Source organism: Salvelinus namaycush, chromosome 24, assembly GCF_016432855.1.
Source record: "Salvelinus namaycush isolate Seneca chromosome 24, SaNama_1.0, whole genome shotgun sequence".
NCBI classification, from domain to species: domain Eukaryota; kingdom Metazoa; phylum Chordata; class Actinopteri; order Salmoniformes; family Salmonidae; genus Salvelinus; species Salvelinus namaycush.
In genome coordinates, this window is record NC_052330.1 from 2,794,394 (window position 1) to 2,817,210 (window position 22,817).

General features: G+C 45.2%; 1 protein-coding gene across 6 annotated transcripts in view; it reads right to left on the bottom strand.

Annotated features, from left to right (window-relative positions):
- The window catches only part of LOC120019600 (protein eva-1 homolog A-like), a 71,446-nt gene that overhangs the window by 2,786 nt on the left and 45,843 nt on the right, over positions 1-22,817 (bottom strand). For 5 of the 6 annotated variants that reach the window (XM_038962929.1, XM_038962928.1, XM_038962930.1 and 2 more), the window contains one exon: positions 1,096-1,275. In XM_038962929.1, coding sequence (XP_038818857.1) covers positions 1,096-1,180 — 85 coding nt within the window. In that variant the 5' untranslated portion in view covers positions 1,181-1,275. Of the gene's footprint in view, positions 1-1,095; positions 1,496-22,817 lie in introns of those variants that run through there. The other variant, XM_038962927.1, reaches the window with a different exon arrangement.

Sequence of the window (22,817 nt, forward strand, 5' to 3'; positions counted from 1 at the left end):
CTCTCTCTCTCTCTCTCTCTCTCTCTCTCTCTCTCTCTCACACGTGTGTGTGTGTGTGAGAGAGAATGTGTGCCTGCGTGCATATACTGTATGTGTGTGTTCATGCGTATGAGGGGGATTTTACAGGGGAAGCTATCTCTACATTACATCTGCATTCCTCCGGTCCATATTTAGTAGCTCCTCTCAGTCACAGTGGAGAGGGAACCTCAATCGAGATTAGTGTCTGTACCACCCACATACAACCTAACAGAAACGATACACTGAAATGTCAATGTAAACCCACTACAGGGCCCGAGCATCAACAAGTGTTGATCGTAGCCCCTTTCTGTAGTCAAATGCCTAGTGCCCTCATGGGTGGAATGTTATTCATATTTTTCATAATTTCATAATTAATAAACAATATTTCAAAATACATGCTGAAAATATGGTATGTCTATGTCAAACGTTTTTGATATGTTTCCGTCCTCTGTGATGTATATAAAGTGTAATATTGGAGTGCAAACTCAAAATGGAATACATTTCAACTCTATATCTGACCTGCTACCGGTGTCTTATTTGAAGAACCATGTGTGTGAGGTGTATACTTTGGTTTCAAAGTCAATTTGTTTAAGACTACCAGGAAACACTTTGTGTGACCTGATTTAGCCCACTGCAGTAAAAAGGTTCCTCAGACCCCAACCTTAAAACCCCTTCTCTACCTCACTGTCATCTAAGAGATTGCGTGAATGTTTCTGTACATGCAAAGTTGTTATAATGTTGTGTGAATGTAGCTTTACATCCAAAGTCGCTGTAATGTTGTGTGAACCTGTACCTGCTCCGACGCTGTGGGAACGTTAAACCTGCTACAAAGGTGTACGTTGTGTGAATGTTGCTCTTGCTTTGTTGGTGTAACGTTGTGTGAACGTTGCTGTACTTGCTATGTTGGTGTAATGTTGCGTGAATGTTTTTGTACCTGCTTTATCGGTGTAGGTTGTGTGAGCACTGTGCTAGCTATGTTGCTGTAATGTTGTTTGAACGTTGAACCTGCTATGAAGGTATAAGTTGTGTGAACGCTGTACTTGCGATGTTGCCGTAACATTGTGAACTTTGCTGTACCTGCTATATAGTTGTAGGCTGCCAGTGAGCTACTGATAAGGGACATGTCGGCGCTGCCCGTTGTAGCATTGATCACAGGGTTCATGTCCGGCGGCCGGGCGGCTTTGTCCTCCACTCCTCCCTCATTTGTCTTCACCTCCCCAGAGTAGGAACCAAACTCCCTCCCGCGCTTCTTCTTTCCTGGGGGGATAGCAAACAGGACATTGACAATGATGATGTATATAAACCATGGATTGCTGATGCTATGTATTGGCCAATGAGAGGCTATAAAGCCACCAGTCGGCAATATTAATATGTTTTTATTGTCGCATTCACCGGATAGGTGCGGTGAAATGTGTTGTTTTACAGGGTCAGCCATAGTAGTATGATAGGTGCGGTGAAATGTGTTGTTTTACAGGGTCAGCCATAGTAGTATGATAGGTGCGGTGAAATGTGTTGTTTTACAGGGTCAGCCATAGTAGTATGATAGGTGTGGTGAAATGTGTTGTTTTACAGGGTCAGCCATAGTAGTATGATAGGTGCGGTGAAATGTGTTGTTTTACAGGGTCAGCCATAGTAGTATGATAGGTGCGGTGAAATGTGTTGTTTTACAGGGTCAGCCATAGTAGTATGATAGGTGCAGTGAAATGTGTTGTTTTACAGGGTCAGCCATAGTAGTATGATAGGTGCAGTGAAATGTGTTGTTTTACAGGGTCAGCCACGGTAGTATGATAGGTACAGTGAAATGTGTTGTTTTACAGGGTCAGCCATAGTAGTATGATAGGTGCGGTGAAATGTGTTGTTTTACAGGGTCAGTCATAGTAGTATGATAGGTGCAGTGAAATGTGTTGTTTTACAGGGTCAGTCATAGTAGTATGATAGGTGCAGTGAAATGTGTTGTTTTACAGGGTCAGCCATAGTAGTATGATAGGTGCGGTGTAATGTGTTGTTTTACAGGGTCAGCCATAGTAGTATGATAGGTGCGGTGTAATGTGTTGTTTTACAGGGTCAGCCATAGTAGTATGATAGGTACAGTGAAATGTGTTGTTTTACAGGGTCAGTCATAGTAGTATGATAGGTGCAGTGAAATGTGTTGTTTTACAGGGTCAGCCATAGTAGTATGATAGGTGCGGTGTAATGTGTTGTTTTACAGGGTCAGCCATAGTAGTATGATAGGTGCGGTGAAATGTGTTGTTTTACAGGGTCAGCCATAGTAGTATGATAGGTGCGGTGTAATGTGTTGTTTTACAGGGTCAGCCATAGTAGTATGATAGGTGCGGTGTAATGTGTTGTTTTACAGGGTCAGCCATAGTAGTATGATAGGTGCGGTGAAATGTGTTGTTTTACAGGGTCAGCCATAGTAGTATGATAGGTGCGGTGTAATGTGTTGTTTTACAGGGTCAGCCATAGTAGTATGATAGGTGCGGTGAAATGTGTTGTTTTACAGGGTCAGTCATAGTAGTATGATAGGTGCGGTGTAATGTGTTGTTTTACAGGGTCAGCCATAGTAGTATGATAGGTGCGGTGAAATGTGTTGTTTTACAGGGTCAGCCATAGTAGTATGATAGGTGTGGTGAAATGTGTTGTTTTACAGGGTCAGCCATAGTAGTATGATAGGTGCAGTGAAATGTGTTGTTTTACAGGGTCAGTCATAGTAGTATGATAGGTGCGGTGAAATGTGTTGTTTTACAGGGTCAGCCATAGTAGTATGATAGGTGCGGTGAAATGTGTTGTTTTACAGGGTCAGCCATAGTAGTATGATAGGTGCGGTGTAATGTGTTGTTTTACAGGGTCAGTCATAGTAGTATGATAGGTGCAGTGAAATGTGTTGTTTTACAGGGTCAGCCATAGTAGTATGATAGGTGCGGTGAAATGTGTTGTTTTACAGGGTCAGCCATAGTAGTATGATAGGTGCAGTGAAATGTGTTGTTTTACAGGGTCAGCCATAGTAGGACGATAGGTGCGGTGAAATGTGTTGTTTTACAGGGTCAGTCATAGTAGTATGATAGGTGCGGTGTAATGTGTTGTTTTACAGGGTCAGCCATAGTAGTATGATAGGTGCGGTGTAATGTGTTGTTTTACAGGGTCAGCCATAGTAGTATGATAGGTGCGGTGTAATGTGTTGTTTTACAGGGTCAGCCATAGTAGTATGATAGGTGCGGTGAAATGTGTTGTTTTACAGGGTCAGCCATAGTAGTATGATAGGTGCAGTGTAATGTGTTGTTTTACAGGGTCAGCCATAGTAGGACGTGTCAAACTCATTCCACGGAAGGCCGACTGTTTTCACTCCTTTCTTATACTTGATGAATAAAAGTTACTAATTAGTAAAGAACTCCCCACACCTGGTTGTGTAGGTATTAATTGAAAGGAAAACACTAGGTTCTCCATGGAATGAGGTTGACACCCCGGGGTAATGCCATCATACTGCAGGCCAGTGGTGCCCAACTTTGGTCCTCGAGTACCCCCAACAGTACACAGTTTTATTGTAGCCCCGGATAAACACACCTGATTCAACTTGTCAACAAATCATCGGGCCCTCAATGAGTTGAATCAGGTGTATGCCATTATCAGCTGCATAATGGGTTCGCATGGCTGATATCATGAAAAGAAGGGTGAAAAATGAAATAAAACTAACTGGAGAGATTGAGACTGAACAAAAAGGTCATGTTCATTTGAGAATACAACAGAGAAACAGACATTAGAGACAGATGTAAAGTAGACGCCGACGAGTCGAGAAGCAGGTGGTGAGTTTAATAATAAACTCAGCAAAAAAAGATAATTCGTAAAAATCCAAATAACTTCACAGATCTTCATTGTAAAGGGTTTAAACACTGTTTCCCATGCTTGTTCAATGAACCATAAACAATTAATGAACATGCACCTGTGGAATGGTCGTTAAGACACTAACAGCTTACAGACGTTAGGCAATTAAGCTCACAGTTATGAAAACTTAGGACACTAAAGAGGCCTTTCTACGGACTCTGAAAAACACCAAAAGAAAGATGCCCAGTAACAACACCTGCACAGGATCGGTGAATCCAAACATCACACCTGCGGGAAAAGATACAGGATGGCAACAACAACTGCCCGAGTTACACCAGGAATGCACAATCCCTCCATCAGTGCTCAGACTGTCCGTAATAGGCTGAGAGAGGTTGGACTGAGGACTTGTAGGCCTGTTGTAAGGCAGGTCTTCACCAGACATCACCGACAACAACGTCGCCTATGGGCACAAACCCAGCGTCAATGGACCAGACAGGACATGCAAAAAGTGCTCTTCACTGACGAGTCGCGGTTTTGTCTCACCAGGGGTGATGGTCGGATTCGCGCTTATCGTCGAAGGAATGAGCGTTACACCGAGGCCTGTACTCTGGAGCGGGATCGATTTGGAGGTGGAGGGTCAGTCATGGTCTGGGGCGGTGTGTCACAGCATCATCGGACTGAGCTTGTTGTCATTGCAGGAAATACGTTACAGGGAAGACATCCTCCTCATTCATGAGGAGATGCACTGCAGTACTTAATGCAGCTGGTGGCCACACCAGATACTGACTGTTACTTTGATTTTGACCCCCCCCTTTGTTCAGGGACACATTATTCCATTTCTGTTAGTCACATGTCTGTGGAACTTGTTCAGTTTGTCTCAGTTGTTGAATCTTGTTATGTTTATACAAATATTTACACATGTTAAGTTTGATGAAAACAAACATAGTCGACAATGAGAGGACGTTTCTTCTTTTCAGGCCCTCAATGAGTTGAATCAGGTGTATGCCATTATCAGCTGCATAATGGGTTCGCATGGCTGATATCATGAAAAGAAGAGTGACAATCAAATAAAACTAACTGGAGAGATTGAGACTGAACAAAAAGGTCATGAGTCGAGGACTCCAGCCGCAGGACGACACCGGCCAGGGAGAAGAGGCTCCTCGTCTTGAGGGCGAGGAGTGGGCGAGGTTGGAAATCACAGATGTTGGGATTCAGAATGTCTTCCACCGGAACCCAACACCACTCCTCTGGACCGTACCCCTCCCAGTCCATCATGTACTTGAGCCGACACCCACGACATCGGGAGTCCAGTAGGGTTCTGACAGCATAGGCGGGACCACCCTCGATGTCCAGGGGAGGTGGAGGGGTGTTGTGGAGGACAGCCTCAGCCAGGGGACCTGGAACCACCGGCCTGAAAATGGAGACATTAAAGGAAGGTGAGATACCTTAGTCACTGGGGAGCTTTAATCTATACGTCACCTCGTTGACCCTTGAACAGCCCCACAAACCGGGGGCTCAGCTTCTTGCAGGGCAGGCGGAGTGGGAGGTTCCTGGTGGAGAGCCAGACGTGATCACCAGAATGGAACACGGGGAGCCTCCTTGTGGTGGTGATCCGCCTGCTCCTTCTGACGGTGGACGGCGCTGGAGTCTCACGTCGGCATCGCTCCACACTTCTGCGTGCCTGAATCACTCATCCACCGCAGGAGCATTGGTCTGGCCCGGGGTCTATGAAGCCAGGGCCAGCTGATAACCCAGAACACAGGAAGGGAGTCAGTCCGGTGGAGGAGTGACATAATTAATTATGGGTGTACTCCTCCCAGGGAAGGAATCGGACCTACTCGCCCTGCTGGTCCTGGCAGTGACTCCTCAGGAACCTCCCCAGCTCCTGGTTCATCCACTCCACCTTCTCGTTGGACTGAGGTCTATACCTAGAAGTGAGGTTGACCGTGACCCTGAGCTTCTCAATGAAGGCTCTCCATACCCGTGATGTGAATTGCGGGCCACGGTTGGAGACGATGTCCTCCGGAAGGCCATAATGCTGGAAGACCTGCTGGAACAGTGCCTCAGCGACCTGGAGAGCAGAAGGGAGACCAGAGAGAGGGAAAAATATAACGACAGGATTTGGAGAGTCTATCAGAGCCCCAGCTGTCTCCGTCTGCATCGCTCCGCCGCGGTGAGGCATGTGAACCCTACTTCCATAGGTTCAGGCTCTGATACAGAGTGTTCACTGAGGGAGAGAAGCAATGTGGGAACTGACGCTCCCGAAGTAGGTTATCCAAACGGAAGACCAGCGAGATGAGTGCGTCCAAGGAGAGGTTGTTGTCACGACATGACCGTTCCGTTTGGACATCCTCGAGCAGTCCTCTTCAGAATAGCGTAAGGGGCGCCGGCTCATTCCATCCTCTGGATGCTGCTCCTGTCCGGAAAGTGAGTGCATACTTGGCAGCGGTCTGGTCATCCTACCGTAGTTGGAGTAGGCGCTCACCCCCCTCTGCCCTTCAGTGGATGATCAAAGAAACCTGTGAACAGAGCCATGAACCCCCATACACCTCCCGAGTGGGGCAGCGGTCTAAAGCACTGCATCTCAGTGCTATAGACGACACTACAGACCCTGGTTCGATCCCGGGCTGTCTCACAACCGGCCGTGATCAGGACTTCCATAAGGCCGGAGTAGGCAGTCATTGTAAAATAAGAATTTGTTCTTAACTGGACTTGCCTAGTTAAATAAAGGTCAAAAAAATTATACTAATAATAAGCCAGCTCCTCCTCTCTCCTAGATGGCCGTAGCCCACACCAACACCTGCCCAGTGAGCAGACAAATAACTGTGGCAACCTTGGACCTCTTGGTGATGGGGGCTCCAATCTGGTGTGCAAAATAGAAGGAGCACTGGAGTAGGAAGCCACGGCCTTTAGATGGGGTTCCATCATATTTATTTGGGAGGGACAAACAGACGTCGCTGACCTGGGCAGACTCCTGAATGGACTGGTGTGCTGGGTCGACTGGTGGCAGAGTATCCTCAACTAGTGGAAGGCAAAGCCTCTCGGGTATGTTCGAGACGTTGAAGAACCTCTTCCATAGCTGTCCCCAGTTGCGTAAGCTGGTCGTGGTGCTGACAAAGTAGGTATCCCTGTTCGTCGACCATCTGGGAGACAGTCCTGATTTCCTGCTGCTTCCATTTGTTGAGCCAGTATTCTATAACGTAGATGCTGGGAGTCGAGAAGCAGGTGGTGAGTTTAATAATATAATGACCGGTACAAGACAAGCGTAACGTCTAGACATGAAACAGTCAATACTGCCTGGTGAATGGAACTAAGGGAGTGACAGATATAGGGGAGGTAATAAGTGAAGTGATGGAGTCCAGGTGTGTCTCATGATGAAGCACAGGTGCGCATAACGAAGGTGCCAGGTGTGCGTATAGATGGTAGTCAGAGCCAGTGATTAGTAAACCGGCGAGAGGGGGAGCGGGAGTAGACGTGACAACAGATCCCCTCTTTATTGCAGGCTATTAGTAGGCTATAATTATTAAAACGTCTCTAGGGTACGTGGGACGGTAGCGTCCCACCTGGCCAACATTCAGTGAAATTGCAGAGCGCCAAATTCAAAAACAGAAATACTCATTATAAAAATTAATGAAGCATACAAGTGTTTTACATGGGTTAAAAGATAAACTTCTTGTTAATCCAACCACGGTGGCAGATTTCAAAAAGGCTTTACGGCGAAAGCATACCATGTGATTATCTGAGAACAGCGCCCAGCAGACAAATCATTACAAACAGTAACCAGCCAAGTAGGAGTTATACACAAGTCAGAAATAGAGACAAACTTAATCACTTACCTTTGATGATCTTCATATGGTTGCACCCAGAAGACATTCATTTACTCAATAAATGTTTGTTTTGTTCGATAAAGTCTCTTTATATCCAAAAACCTTTGTTCGCGAGTTTTCTTCAGTAATCCACAGGCTCAAACGCAGCCACAACAGGTATACAAAAAATCCAAATTGCATCCGTAAAGTTAGTAGAAACATGTCAAACGATGTTTAGAATCAATCCTAAGGTTGTTTTTAGCCTAAATAATCGATAATATTTCAACCCGGACAATAACGTCTTCAATATAAAAGGTAAACAAGAAAGGCGCGCTCTCGGGATTGTGCATGAAAAAGCTCTGTGACACTTTAGGGTCCACTCATTCAGACTATTCTTACTCCCTAATTTTTCATAATACTAGCCTGAAACAATTTCTAAAGACTGTTGACATCTAGTGGAAGGCATAGGAAGTGCAATTTGAGTCCTAAGTCAATGGATACTGTAATGGCCTTGAATAGAAAACTACAAAAATAAAAGAATCCTACTTCCTGGATAAATTTTTCTCAGGTTTCGCCTACCAAATCAGTTCTGTTATACTCACAGACATTATTTTAACAGTTTTGGAAACTGTAGAGTGTTTTCTATCCAAATCTACCAATTATATGAATATCCTAGCTTCTGGGCCTGAGTAGCAGGCAGTTTACTTTGTGCACGCTTTTCATCCGGAGGTGAAAATAGTGCCCCCTACCCTAGAGAAGTTTCAAAGCATCATTTCAGGTGAACAATAAAAAGTCAACACCAAAAGTCGCCAACCTCGCAGCACTGATTTCTGATCTACTGGATGAGCAGACATCTGTGTCAGCCCAGCAATAACGCACTTGATTATCAACTAATTAGGTTTGATAAACCAGCTGTGTTAGTGCTGGGCTGGAACAAAAGCCTGCACACCCAGCAGGCCAACTATATTTTGTTTACAAAATTTGCTAACATAGGTACACATATAATCCATGGTATACAAGGATATACCCTTAGTCTCTTGGGACATTCATTGGGACCCCTACATCTGCAGTCAGGGTTTCACAGCTCTCTGTATCTGAGGACAGAAAACCTCACAAAGAAACAGGCTGCATTATAGTAAAATTGGACAGCACTAAATATTATGTTGCTATATAATATCTCTCTGTCCTCCTAGTTTTTCTCACTAGGGACTGGAACTGGAGAATCTTTTCATAATGTCCTCCCACAAAGATACTTGCCCTATCGAGAGTAGCCTACTCTCCCTTCTCTGACAGCTGGAACGCCTTGCTAAACCTTTCGTGGCTGTTAGCTAGCTAGCTACCTAGCTTCAAATGCATTTCAAGTTACAACGATAAATACATCAACATATCGAGCTAACTAGCTAATATGAAGTTAGCTAGCTGGTGATATTTAATTCACTCGGCTACCTATAAAGTATGTAATGTTAGCTAGCTGGCGAACAATACATTAGCAGCTCGTTTGAGTTAGCCTGCACACATAGTTCCTGTAGCTGTCATTTTCTAAATATATTTACTTTCTTGAATAGGTTCTCCCACTGCCTACGTTTCTGGGTGCTTAGAAAAACTAAATAATGGTCAATCTACCAGAAGTTTTGGGTGGTAGAAGAATACAGTCAGCCATGTGGACGATTGGAGGGCTTCCCCACCAGACTGATTCTGGTCTTCCAACATGGCGCCTGGTGTGGTTGCTAGCCATCTATAGTCCACGATCAGCTCCTTGGTCTGACTGACGTTGAGGGAAGAGAGTCACATCACTACACGAATAGATCTATTAGGGGAATTTCAGGAGACATTTCCGGAGTCTGCTGAATTGTGTTCCATCCATTTACAGCTGGAAACATCTGCATATGATCATAGTGAGTACTCTCACAGTTTAAACTGCTTTCACAATACACAATATTTGCCACAAATGTCATGTTCGACATCGACTCTCCAAATTCGATACTGGGACTTTTGAGTATTGTGTACTGTGAAAGGATTGAGAAAATTGTGCAGTGTAGGCGGATTCAGACTCTTTAAGTTTAGGTTTTCTAAACTAAAGGTGAGCTGAGGTTGAGTTGTTTGAGTAGTAGTTGAGCCCACAATTATCTGATTACTTAGCTCCATAATGAACACTGTGCAGAGGTCCCCTGAATTGACTTATCCAACAAACGGTCTGCATAAGTCTGTATACCCCCTCTGTACTTAGCCATATGAAGAGTAGAGGTGGGCTCACTCTATAATCCAACACTGACATGTGAAACAGACCTGGTCTACGTTTGTCTGTGTGCTTCAGTGAAAACACAACAACTCCACCAGACAGCGGGGATAAACACAGCGATGGAGGGTAGAGACTTAAATCAACCCAACTGAGCGGAGGGTCTGTGTGTGTGTACACTCAAACCCCCTAATTGCAGGATCTGTAAGGTGTGTCGGGCACACAGCCTTTATCTGATATATGTAGTTTAGAGTGTGGAACTGCTTGACTGATTAGGTAAGTGTTTCCACCTGGACCGAATGCAGTGTAACACATTGGCTCACATTCAACCGGTACATCACAGACCAGTACCTATTCGGCATAAAGAGGGATATACTGCTCTTTTATAGAATAAGGTCTGGAAAATATATGGATCGAACAGAGATATTTGATCGTGTCAAAAGAATATACACTATGTACAAAACATTAGGAACACCTTCATAATATCGACTTGTACCCCTTTTTGCAGCCTCAATTAGTTGGGGCACGGACTCCAAAAGGTGTCGAAAGAGTTCCACAGGGATGCTGGCCCATGTTGACTCCAATGCTTCCCACAGTTGTGTCAATTTTGCTGGATGTCCTTTTGGGTGATGAACCATTCTTGATACACACGGGAAACTGTTGAGCGTGAAGAATCCAGCAGTGTTGCTGTTCTTGACACACTCAAACCGGTGTGCCTGGCACCTACTACCATACCCCATTAAAATGCACTTAAATATTTTGTCTTGCCCACTGAATGGCACACATACACAATCCATATCTCAATTGTCTCAAGGTTTAAAAATCCTGTCTCCTCTCCTTCCTCTACACTGATTGAAGTGGATTTAACAAGTGACATCAATAAGGGATTATAGCTTTCACTTGGATTCACCTGGTCTGTCTATGTCATGGAAAGACCCAGTGTTCCTAATGTTTTGTACACTCATTGTATGGAGCATGCACTATTGTTATCCCTTGCTTCATGCAACAAAATAAACTAAACAAAGAAAAGTGATCGATGACATGGAAAGATTTAGTCAACTTACAATTAATGGAGAAAGTGTGGTTGCCTTCCTAGATTTGCGATCGAAACCGCTTTTTCCCAGAAGGGTGGCGTGAGTGAGGCTAGTGTGCGTGTGTTTCAAGTTGTATTGTCGTGTGCACAAGTACAGTGAAATACCTTTCTCTCAAGCTCTTTCCCAACAATGCAGTAGTCAATATCCATAGGACTATAAAGTAAAGTAAAACCAAAACACACAACGAATAGAACATGAGAAAGTAGCTAAGCTATTACAGTCAGTGCTAATACCATATTTACAATGCGCAGGGATGCTGGAGTGGTAGGGGTAGATATGTATAGGGCCGAGGTGACTAGGCATCAGAATATGATCAGCGGAGTAGCACCGTATATGTGTGTAAAGTCAATATGGATGTGTGTGCATGCTAAGTGTGTGTGTGTGTGTGTGTATTGGAGTATCAGTGTGAGTGTGTGTGTGTGTGTGAGTGAGTGTGTATAGTCCTGTGAGTGTGCATAGAGTCAGTGCAAAAATATAAATAAAATAAAAGGGTAAATGCAGATTGACCGCGTAGCTATTTTGTTAGCTATTTAACAGCCTTATGGCTTGGGGACAGAAGCTGTGTAGGAGCCTGTTGGTGTCAGACTTGTTGCTCTGGTACCGCTTGGAGTGCGGAAGCAGAAGAGAATAGTCTATGGCTTGGGTGGCAGGGCTCTTTAAAGGGTAGGCAGCATAAACGTAACCACATCTAACATACACCTCACTTATACATTTTTCAAGTTATTTTATAAAACCGATGAGAATTACCGAACCGTTGGCATCCATTGAAACACTTGGCCTTTTCGTGGCTTTCATTTGCAAATGACTATGAATTAACATATTTATTCCCTAAAACTTGTCAAATACTAAACAACATATTAAGGTGTGGAACATTCATTGTGTGACAAGAAATAACTATGAGGTATATTAGGCTCGAGCAGCAAGAATTGATCCGTCCACAATTCAACTGTGAGAACATGGCGGGTCTCAACACCAGCCAACAAAAAGAGCTGGCCGCTACTATGAGAGATCGTTTGTGAGGAGATTACAATTAAACAACAATTGAAACCATTAAATGAATAATTGTCAGTACTCATTGCTAAAGAGTATATCTAGTCAACAAAAGATGAACATTTTGAGAAGACAGCCAATGCGACAGAGGTGTGACTCCATGGCCTGGAAACAGCACCAGCTAAGTTGGAAGGGGTGATCAAACTCTTAAAAGATGAAGCGTAAATCAATCGAAAATAATTCCCATAAATTCAATGTGCGGGTCACAGGACTTGAAACTGGAGTGGAAGCAGGCAACCCAACTTCCTTCATGAGCAATCTTTTCTATGAACTGTTCGGGGCAGGAGAAGCCGGGTCCCATGCTGCTGATTAACATTGCGCACCACACAGCTCAACTCTTGCTGTGTGATTGTACGGACCCACAGCTTTGAAGTCAAGCGGCGAATTGTTAGCCTTGCAGCGGTATTTGGGAGCCTGACCTATGCAGAGAAGAGGATCAGCATCTACCAAGACCTGAGTGCCGAACTGCTAAAACAGAGGGAGACCTACAACGAGGTGAGATCCCAGCTACGCAAGCTAAACCCGAGATGCGGCTTCATCCACCCAGGAAAACTCATCTTGGCCTTCCAGAACACAACACACACGTTTTCCACTGCCAAGGAGGCTCTAGACTGCTTGGAGAAGCACATCAAACCCAACACACAAGGGGACAAGCCGACAGATGGATAGCCATGACTGGCTCATTACTCAGGTATGCTATCCACGCACAACCATGCACAGTTTTTTTTTTATACATTTGAATATTTGTAGCTACTTTTTAAGTAAATACCTGCAGTCAACTTGTACATAACACGAGAAAAAGGAAAGGGGGATACCTAGTCAGTTGTACAAATGAATGTCTTCAACTGAAATGTGTGATTCGCATTTAACCCTACCCCTTTGAATCAGAGATAAAGAACATTGCGTTCTTCGTTTCACCTGTCACATCATTTTTCATTATGAAGCTTACCAATAGTTCCCAGCCACGTGGTGTTTGTTTACAATCACACAAGGACAAGAGACCGGAGCCTTGTGAGTCATTCACTGTTGTGCAACATGCACCAGGTGATCTAGTTGTAGTATGGAATTAACAACTAAATGTTTTCCACCTAGATATCTTATAAATATTAAGTCAACTGTCTAAATTGTGCTAATTGCTCTGCAGTTGTGCATTTGGTTTGCTAAATTAGTAGCTAGTTAGCTATTAGCTTATTCCAAAATCAAGCTTTGTTTGGAAACAGCAGATAATCCCTTCCTGGATCAAGAGCCTTGCTGTCTAATATTACTGTGAGTAGCATTTTTTTGTAACTTGTATAACTTTATGAGCTGGGATTTCTGACCTGCAAATACTTTAAGTCAGAGACTATAACATGTTTGCAATGCGCTCGTAGCATTTAGTTAGCGTCTTCTATGGGATTTTACATATACTTGTCAGCACTGCTAACCTTCGGATTACAGTGGGGTGTTAAAATAGTGCCCCTTGTGTTCAGTGCCAGTATTACTGAATATCTCGGTATGACACAAGGTCGTTATGAAGGTATGACAATCTGGATACCGCCCAAGCCTACCTATGATCCAGGACATTTACCCAGTCACTGGGTGAAAAGGGTCAATATCAGGGGTTATCTTGATCTATACATTTCCGTATATCTGACATTTTATTAGATATAATGAGTAGACATGCACCAGATATGTATGTCCTTAACAGCTTTTCACACCTGGATTGTGAAACATTTGCCCATTATTCTTTTCAAAATTCTTCAAGCTCTGTCACATTGGTTGTTGATCATTTCTAGACAACCATTTTCAGGTCTTGTCATAGATTTTCAAGTAGGTTTATGTCAAAACTGTAACTCGGCCACTCAGGAATATTCACTGTCTTCTTGGTAAGCAACTCCAGTGTAGATTTGGCCTTGTGTTTTAGGTCATTATCCTGCTGAAAGGTGAGTTCATCTCCCAGTGTCTGATGGAAAGCAGACTGAACCAGGTTTTCCTCTAGGATTTTGCCTGTGCTTAGCTACATTCAGGTAATTTTTTTATCCTGAAAAACTCCCCAGTCCTTAACGATTACAAACATACCCATAACATGATGCAGCCACCACTATGCTTGAAAATATGGAAAGTGGTGCTCATTAATGTATTGGATTTGCTCCAAACATAACACTTTGTATTCATGACAAAGAGTGAATTGCTTTCCACATGTTTTGCTTTGTCGATTAGGCTAGTAATGTGGAGTAACTACAATGTTGTTGATCCATCCTCAGTTTTCTCCTATCACAGCCATTCAACTCTGTAACTGTTTTAAAGTCAACATTTGCCTCATGGTGAAATCCCTGAGTGGTTTCTTTCCTCTCAACTGTGTTTGAAAAGACGCCTGTATATTTGTAATGACTGGGTGTATTGATACACTATCCATAGAGTAATTAATAACTTCACCATGCTCAAAGGGATATTCAGTGTTTGCTTTTTTTAACCATCTACCAAGAGATGCCCTTCTTTGCAAGGCATTGAGAAATGTCCTTGGTCTTTGTGGTTGAATCTGTGTTTGAAATTCACTGCTCGACTGAGTAACCTTACAGCAAATTGTATGTGTGAGTCCATGCAACTTACTTTGTGACTTGTTAGGCACATTTTTACTCATGAACTTCTTTAGGCCTGCCATAACAAAGGGAAAAGTCAAGGGGTGTGAAGGAACTGTAAAGCATAACCGCAGACCAAAAGCAAAGAGTGAGCAGAGACTTACAGATTGATGGCTGGCGCCCATCCGTTGCAGGCTGAGTTAGCTACAACAGAGAGGGGAGGCAAGCCCCTCACCGGGCCGAGGGAGAGAAAGTGAGGGAAATACAATAGCTATATAGCCGATATGCGACCAAGTCACTATTATTCGAGTCACAAGGAAGTGTCAAGTCAGAAGGTCCAACTTTTTAGGGATAGGGGGCAGCATTTTCACTTTGGATGAATAGCGTGCCCAAATTGAACTGCCTCCTACTCTGTCCCAGATGCTAATATATGCATATTATTATTACTATTGGATAGGAAACACTCTGAAGTTTTTTTAACTGTTTGAATTATGTCTGTGAGTATAACAGAACTTATATGGCAGGCAAACTTCCAAACAGGAAGTGGAAATTCTGAGGCTGGTCGATATTCAACTCATCGCCTATTAAAATCCCAGGAAGATATGGATTTGTTTGCACTTCCTACGCCTTCCACTAGGTGTCAACAGTCTGTAGAACGTGGAATTTTAGTTTATACTGTGTTGTGGGGCCGGATGAGAGGGGAATGAGTCAGTGGTCTGGCAGATTGCCAGTTCCTGATCAGCGCATTCCACATGATGTCGCCTTGCGTTCCATAACTTCTACAGACACGAAGGAATGCTCCGGTTGGAACGTTATTGGATATATATGATAACAACATCCTGAAGATTGATTCTCTACTTAGTTTGACAAGTTTATTTGACCTGTGATATAACTTTTTAAAGTTTTCGTCCGACGTTATGCGGGACTTGCACGAGCGTTTGGAAATGTGTACTAAACGCGCTAGCAAAAGTAGCTACTTGGACATAAATAATTGACATTATCGAACAAAACAACAATTTATTGTGGAACTAGAATTCCTGGGAGTGTATTCTGATGAAGATGAAGATCATCAAAGGTAAGGGAATATTTATGATGTCATTTCGTATTTGTGTTGACTCCAACATGGCGGAGAAATGTTATTTATTTCTGAGCGCCGTCTCAGATTATTGCATGGTGTGCTTTTTCCGTAAAGTTGTTTTGAAATCTGACACAGCGGTTGCATTAAGAACAAGTGTATCTTTAATTCTATGTAAAACATGTATCTTTCATCAAAGTTTATGATGAGTATTTCTGTTATTTGATGTGGCTCTCTGCAATTTCTCCGGATATGTTGGAGGCATTTCTGAACATGGCGCCAATGTAAACTAAGATTTTTGGATATAAATATGCACATTATCAAACAAAAAATACATGTATTGTGTAACATGATGTCCTATGAGTGTCATCTGATGAAGATCATCAAAGGTTAGTGATTAATTTTATCTCTATTTCTGCTTTAAATGACTCCTATCTTTGGCTGGGAAAATGGCTGTGTGTTTTTTGGACTTGGCGGTGATCTAACGTAATCATATGTTGTGTTTTCGCTGTAAAGCATTTTTTAAAATCGGACACGATGGGTAGATTAACAAGATGTTTATTTTTCATTTGCTGTATTGGACTTGTTAATGTGTGATGTATGTGTTAATGTATTTCCCAAAAATATTTTTGAATTTCCCGCGCTGCCTTTTCAGCGGAATGTTGTGGGGGGGTTCCGCTAGCGGAACGTGTGTCCTAGAAAGGTTAAGTTGAGTCCCAAGTAGAGCGGGTCGAGTGTCGAGTCAAGTCCAAGTCGTGCATTCTAAGGGCAAGTCAAGTCTCAAAAATCTATACTGGCAATGACTTGTCCAACTACAAATCTTTGTCTATTTATTGAGGCTTCGAGACAGACCTTTTCATTATTTTGTCTAAAACATTTGGATTATGTAAGAAAAAAATGTATCAACAAATTCCAAATGCAAGCTTCATAAGTAAATTATGAATTTCAAGATATGTTGACATATCAAAAGACCAGTAGGTCTATGCTAGTAATTGTTGCTTGAAGCCCCATTCTGGTGGGCTTGCAAAGTAAACGGTTCATATTCTTGATCACCAAACATATTCATTTATGGCAATCCTCTCCTCCTAGAATTTGATGTTTGCGGTGCACCCAATCCCAATTTATTCACCAACTCAGTGGTTTTCAAACATTTTTGATCCATAACCCCCAAAAAGAAGGAGTTCAAAGCTTGCAACCACTGCGCACGCACACGCACAGGCTGTTAGCAGTCAATATCAACTAGGGATATCATGTCACATTGTCACTTCTCTGGAGTTCAGAGCAAGCAGGATCATACGGCCAGTGGTAGAAAAGCACCCAATTGGCATACTTGAGTAAAAGTAAAGATACCCAGTATCAAATCAAATCAAATTGTATTGGTCACATACACATGGTTAGCAGATGTTAATGTGAGTGTAGCGAAATGCTTGTGCTTCTAGTTCCGACCGTGCAGTAATATCTAACAAGTGATCTAACAATTCCACAACAACTACCTTATACACACACACGTAAAGGGATGGAATAAGAATATGTACATATAAATATATGGATGAGCGATGGCCGAGTGGCATAGGCAAGATGCAATAGATGGTATAAAGTACAGTATATACATATGAGATGAGTAATGTAAGATATGTAAACATCATTAAAGTGGCGTGATTTAAAGTGACTAGTGATCCATTTATTACAGTGGCCAATGACTTGAGTCTGTACGTAGGCAGCAGCCTCTCTGTGTTAGTGATGGCTGTTTAGCAGTCTGATGGCCTTGAGATAGAAGCTGTTTTTCAGTCTCTCTGTTGTGCTGCAGAATGAGGACCCAAAAGCGACGTAATAGTAACAGAGTCTTTATTCCAGAATAAAACAAATAATGATTCTCCTGGATACTATCCTCTCGTCAACAGAGAGGAACGACTGGAGACGCGACCACAGACTGCAGGTCGCTTCAGGAAGGCACTGGCCGTAGCTGACATTGACACCTGCTCACACGCAGCATCTGAAGAAGGCAAAGAACACGACAGGGCGGAACAAGGACACAGGAACAGCAAACGTCAAACAAGAATCCGACAAGGACAGAAGCGGAAAACAGAGGGAGAAATAGGGACTCTAATCAGAGGGCAAAATAGGGGACAGGTGTGAAAGAGTAAATGAGGTCGTTAGGAGAATGAGAAACAGCTGGGAGCAGGAACGGAACGATAGAGAGAGAGAAAGAGGGAAAGAACCTAATAAGACCAGCAGAGGGAAGCACAGGGACAAGACATGATGAAAGACAAAACATGACAGTACCCCCCCACTCACCGAGCGCCTCCTGGCGCACTCGAGGAGGAACCCTGGCGGCAACGAAGGAAATCATTAATCAACGAACGGTCCAGCACGTCCCGAGATGGAACCCAACTCCTCTCCTCAGGACCGTAACCCTCCCAATCCACTAAGTACTGGTGACCACGTCCCCGAGAACGCATGTCCATGATCTTCCGTACCCTGTAAATAGGAGCGCCCTCGACAAGGACGGGGGGGGGGGGGGGAAGACGAATGGGGGCGCGAAGAAAAGGCTTGACACAAGAGACATGGAAGACAGGGTGGACGCGACGAAGATGTCGCGGAAGAAGCAGTCGCACAGCGACAGGATTGACGACCTGAGAGACACGGAACGGACCAATGAACCGCGGAGTCAACTTGCGAGAAGCTGTCGTAAGGGGAAGGTTACGAGTGGAAAGCCACACTCTCTGACCGCGACAATACCTAGGACTCTTAATCCTACGTTTATTGGCGGCTCTCACAGTCTGCGCCCTGTAACGGCAAAGTGCAGACCTGACCCTCCTCCAGGTGCGCTCACAACGTTGGACAAAAGCCTGAGCGGAGGGAACGCTGGACTCGGCGAGCTGGGACGAGAACAGAGGAGGCTGGTACCCAAGACTACTCTGAAACGGAGATAGCCCGGTAGCAGACGAAGGAAGCGAGTTGTGAGCGTACTCAGCCCAGGGGAGCTGTTCTGCCCAAGACGCAGGGTTTCGAAACGAAAGGCTGCGTAATATGCGACCAATCGACTGATTGGCCCTTTCTGCTTGACCGTTAGACTGGGGATGAAACCCGGAAGAGAGACTGACGGAAGCACCAATCAAACGACAGAACTCCCTCCAAAACTGTGACGTGAATTGCGGACCTCTGTCTGAAACGGCGTCTAACGGGAGGCCATGAATTCTGAACACATTCTCAATGATGATTTGTGCCGTCTCCTTAGCGGAAGGAAGCTTAGCGAGGGGAATGAAATGTGCCGCCTTAGAGAACCTATCGATAACCGTAAGAATCACAGTCTTCCCCGCAGACGAAGGCAGACCGGTAATAAAGTCTAAGGCGATGTGAGACCATGGTCGAGAAGGAATGGGAAGCGGTCTGAGACGACCGGCAGGAGGAGAGTTACCTGACTTAGTCTGCGCGCAGTCCGAGCAAGCAGCCACGAAACGGCGCGTGTCCCGCTCCTGAGTAGGCCACCAAAACCGCTGGCGAATAGAAGCAAGCGTACCCCGAACGCCGGGGTGGCCAGCTAACTTGGCAGAGTGAGCCCACTGAAGAACAGCCAGACGAGTAGAGACAGGAACGAACAGAAGGTTACTAGGACAAGCGCGCGGCGACGCAGTGTGAGTGAGTGCTTGCTTTACCTGTCTCTCAATTCCCCAGACAGTCAACCCGACAACACGCCCCTCAGGGAGAATCCCCTCGGGGTCGGTAGAAGCCACAGAAGAACTAAAGAGACGGGATAAGGCATCAGGCTTGGTGTTCTTATTTCCCGGACGATAGGAAATCACGAACTCGAAACGAGCGAAAAACAACGCCCAACGAGCCTGACGTGCATTAAGTCGTTTGGCAGAACGGATGTACTCAAGGTTCTTATGGTCAGTCCAAACGACAAAAGGAACGGTCGCCCCCTCCAACCACTGTCGCCATTCGCCTATGGCTAAGCGGATGGCGAGCAGTTCGCGGTTACCCACATCATAGTTGCGTTCCGATGGCGACAGGCGATGAGAAAAGTAAGCGCAAGGATGGACCTTATCATCAGACTGGGAGCGCTGAGACAGAATGGCTCCCACGCCCACCTCTGAAGCGTCAACCTCGACAATGAATTGTTTAGTGACGTCAGGAGTAACAAGGATAGGGGCGGATGTAAAACGCTTCTTGAGGAGATCAAAAGCTCCCTGGGCGGAACCGGACCACTTAAAGCAAGTCTTGACAGAAGTCAGAGCTGTGAGAGGGGCAGCCACTTGACCGAAATTACGAATGAAACGCCGATAGAAATTAGCGAAACCGAGAAAGCGCTGCAACTCGACACGTGACTTAGGAACGGGCCAATCGCTGACAGCCTGGACCTTAGCGGGATCCATCTGAATGCCTTCAGCGGAAATAACAGAACCGAGAAATGTGACAGAGGAGACATGAAAGGCGCACTTCTCAGCCTTCACGTAGAGACAATTCTCTAAAAGGCGCTGGAGTACACGTCGAACGTGCTGAACATGAATCTCGAGTGACGGTGAAAAAATCAGGATATCGTCAAGGTAAACGAAAACAAAAATGTTCAGCATGTCTCTCAGTACATCATTAACTAATGCCTGAAAGACAGCTGGAGCATTAGCGAGACCGAACGGCAGAACCCGGTATTCAAAATGCCCTAACGGAGTGTTAAACGCCGTTTTCCACTCGTCCCCCTCTCTGATGCGTACGAGATGGTAAGCGTTACGAAGGTCCAACTTAGTAAAGAACCTGGCTCCCTGCAAAATCTCGAAGGCTGACGACATAAGGGGAAGCGGATAACGATTCTTAACCGTTATGTCATTCAGCCCTCGATAATCCACGCAGGGGCGCAGAGTACCGTCCTTCTTCTTAACAAAGAAAAATCCCGCTCCGGCGGGAGAGGAAGAAGGCACCACGGTACCGGCGTTGAGAGAAACAGACAGATAATCCTCGAGAGCCTTACGTTCGGGAGCCGACAGAGAGTATAGTCTACCCCGAGGGGGAGTGGTCCCCGGAAGGAGATCAATACAACAATCATACGACCGGTGAGGAGGAAGGGAGCTGGCTCTGGACCGACTGAAGACCGTGCGCAGATCATGATATTCCTCCGGCACTCCTGTCAAATCACCAGGTTCCTCCTGAGTAGAGGGGACAGAAGACACAGGAGGGATAGCAGACATTAAACACTTCACATGACAAGAAACGTTCCAGGATAGGATAGAATTACTAGACCAATCAATAGAAGGATTATGACATACTAGCCAGGGATGACCCAAAACAACAGGTGTAAAAGGTGAACGAAAAATCAAAAAGGAAATGGTCTCACTGTGGTTACCAGATACTGTGAGGGTTAAAGGTAGTGTCTCACATCTGATACTGGGGAGAAGACTACCATCTAAGGCGAACATGGGCGTGGGCTTCCCTAACTGTCTGAGAGGAATGTCATGTTTCCGAGCCCATGCTTCGTCCATAAAACAACCCTCAGCCCCAGAGTCTATCAAGGCACTGCAGGAAGCAGCTGAACCGGTCCAGCGTAGATGGACCGACAAGGTAGTACAGGATCTTGATGGAGAGACAGGAGTAGTAGCGCTCACCAGTAGCCCTCCGCTTACTGATGAGCTCTGGCTTTTACTGGACATGACATGACAAAATGTCCCGCAGAACCGCAATAGAGGCAAAGGCGGTTGGTGATTCTCCGTTCCCTCTCCTTAGTCGAGATGCGAATACCTCCCAGCTGCATGGGCTCAGTCTCTGAGCCGGTGGGAGGAGATGGTTGAGATGCGGAGAGGGGAAACACCGTTAACGCGAGCTCTCTTCCACGAGCTCGGTGACGAAGATCTACCCGTCGTTCTATGCGGATGGCGAGTGCAATCAAAGAGTCCACGCTGGAGGGAACCTCCCGGGAGAGAATCTCATCCTTAACCTCAGCGTGGAGTCCCTCCAGAAAACGAGCGAGCAACGCCGGCTCGTTCCAGTCACTGGATGCAGCAAGAGTGCGAAACTCTATAGAATAATCCGTTATGGATCGATCACCTTGACATAGGGAAGCCAGGGCCCTGGAAGCCTCTTTCCCAAAAACTGAACGATCAAAAACCCGTATCATCTCCTCTTTAAAGTTCTGATAAACGTTAGAACACTCAGCCCTTGCCTCCCAGATAGCTGTGCCCCACTCCCGAGCCCGACCAGTAAGGAGTGATATGACGTAAGCGATCCGAGCTCTCTCTCTTGAGTATGTGTTGGGCTGGAGAGAGAACACAATATCACACTGGGTGAGAAAGGAGCGACACTCAGTGGGCTGCCCAGAGTAACATGGTGGGTTATTAACCCTAGGTTCCGGAGACTCGGAAGACCAGGAAGTAGCTGGTGGCACGAGACGAAGACTCTGAAACTGTCCTGAGAGATCGGAGACCTGAGCGGACAGGGTCTCAACGGCATGACGAGCAGCAGACAATTCCTGCTCGTGTCTGCCGAGCATTGCTCCCTGGATCTCGACGGCAGTGTTGCGAGAATCCGTAGTCGCTGGGTCCATTCTTGGTCGGATTCTTCTGTTGTGCTGCAGAATGAGGACCCAAAAGCGACGTAATAGTAACAGAGTCTTTATTCCAGAATAAAACAAATAATGATTCTCCTGGATACTATCCTCTCGTCAACAGAGAGGAACGACTGGAGACGCGACCACAGACTGCAGGTCGCTTCAGGAAGGCACTGGCCGTAGCTGACATTGACACCTGCTCACACGCAGCATCTGAAGAAGGCAAAGAACACGACAGGGCGGAACAAGGACACAGGAACAGCAAACGTCAAACAAGAATCCGACAAGGACAGAAGCGGAAAACAGAGGGAGAAATAGGGACTCTAATCAGAGGGCAAAATAGGGGACAGGTGTGAAAGAGTAAATGAGGTCGTTAGGAGAATGAGAAACAGCTGGGAGCAGGAACGGAACGATAGAGAGAGAGAAAGAGGGAAAGAACCTAATAAGACCAGCAGAGGGAAGCACAGGGACAAGACATGATGAAAGACAAAACATGACACTCTCGGTCCCAGCTTTGACGCACCTGTACTGACCTCACCTTCTGGATGGTAGGGGGGTGAACAGGCATAGGTTCGGGTGGTTGTTGTCCTTGATGATCTTTTTGGCCTTCATGTGACATCGGGTGC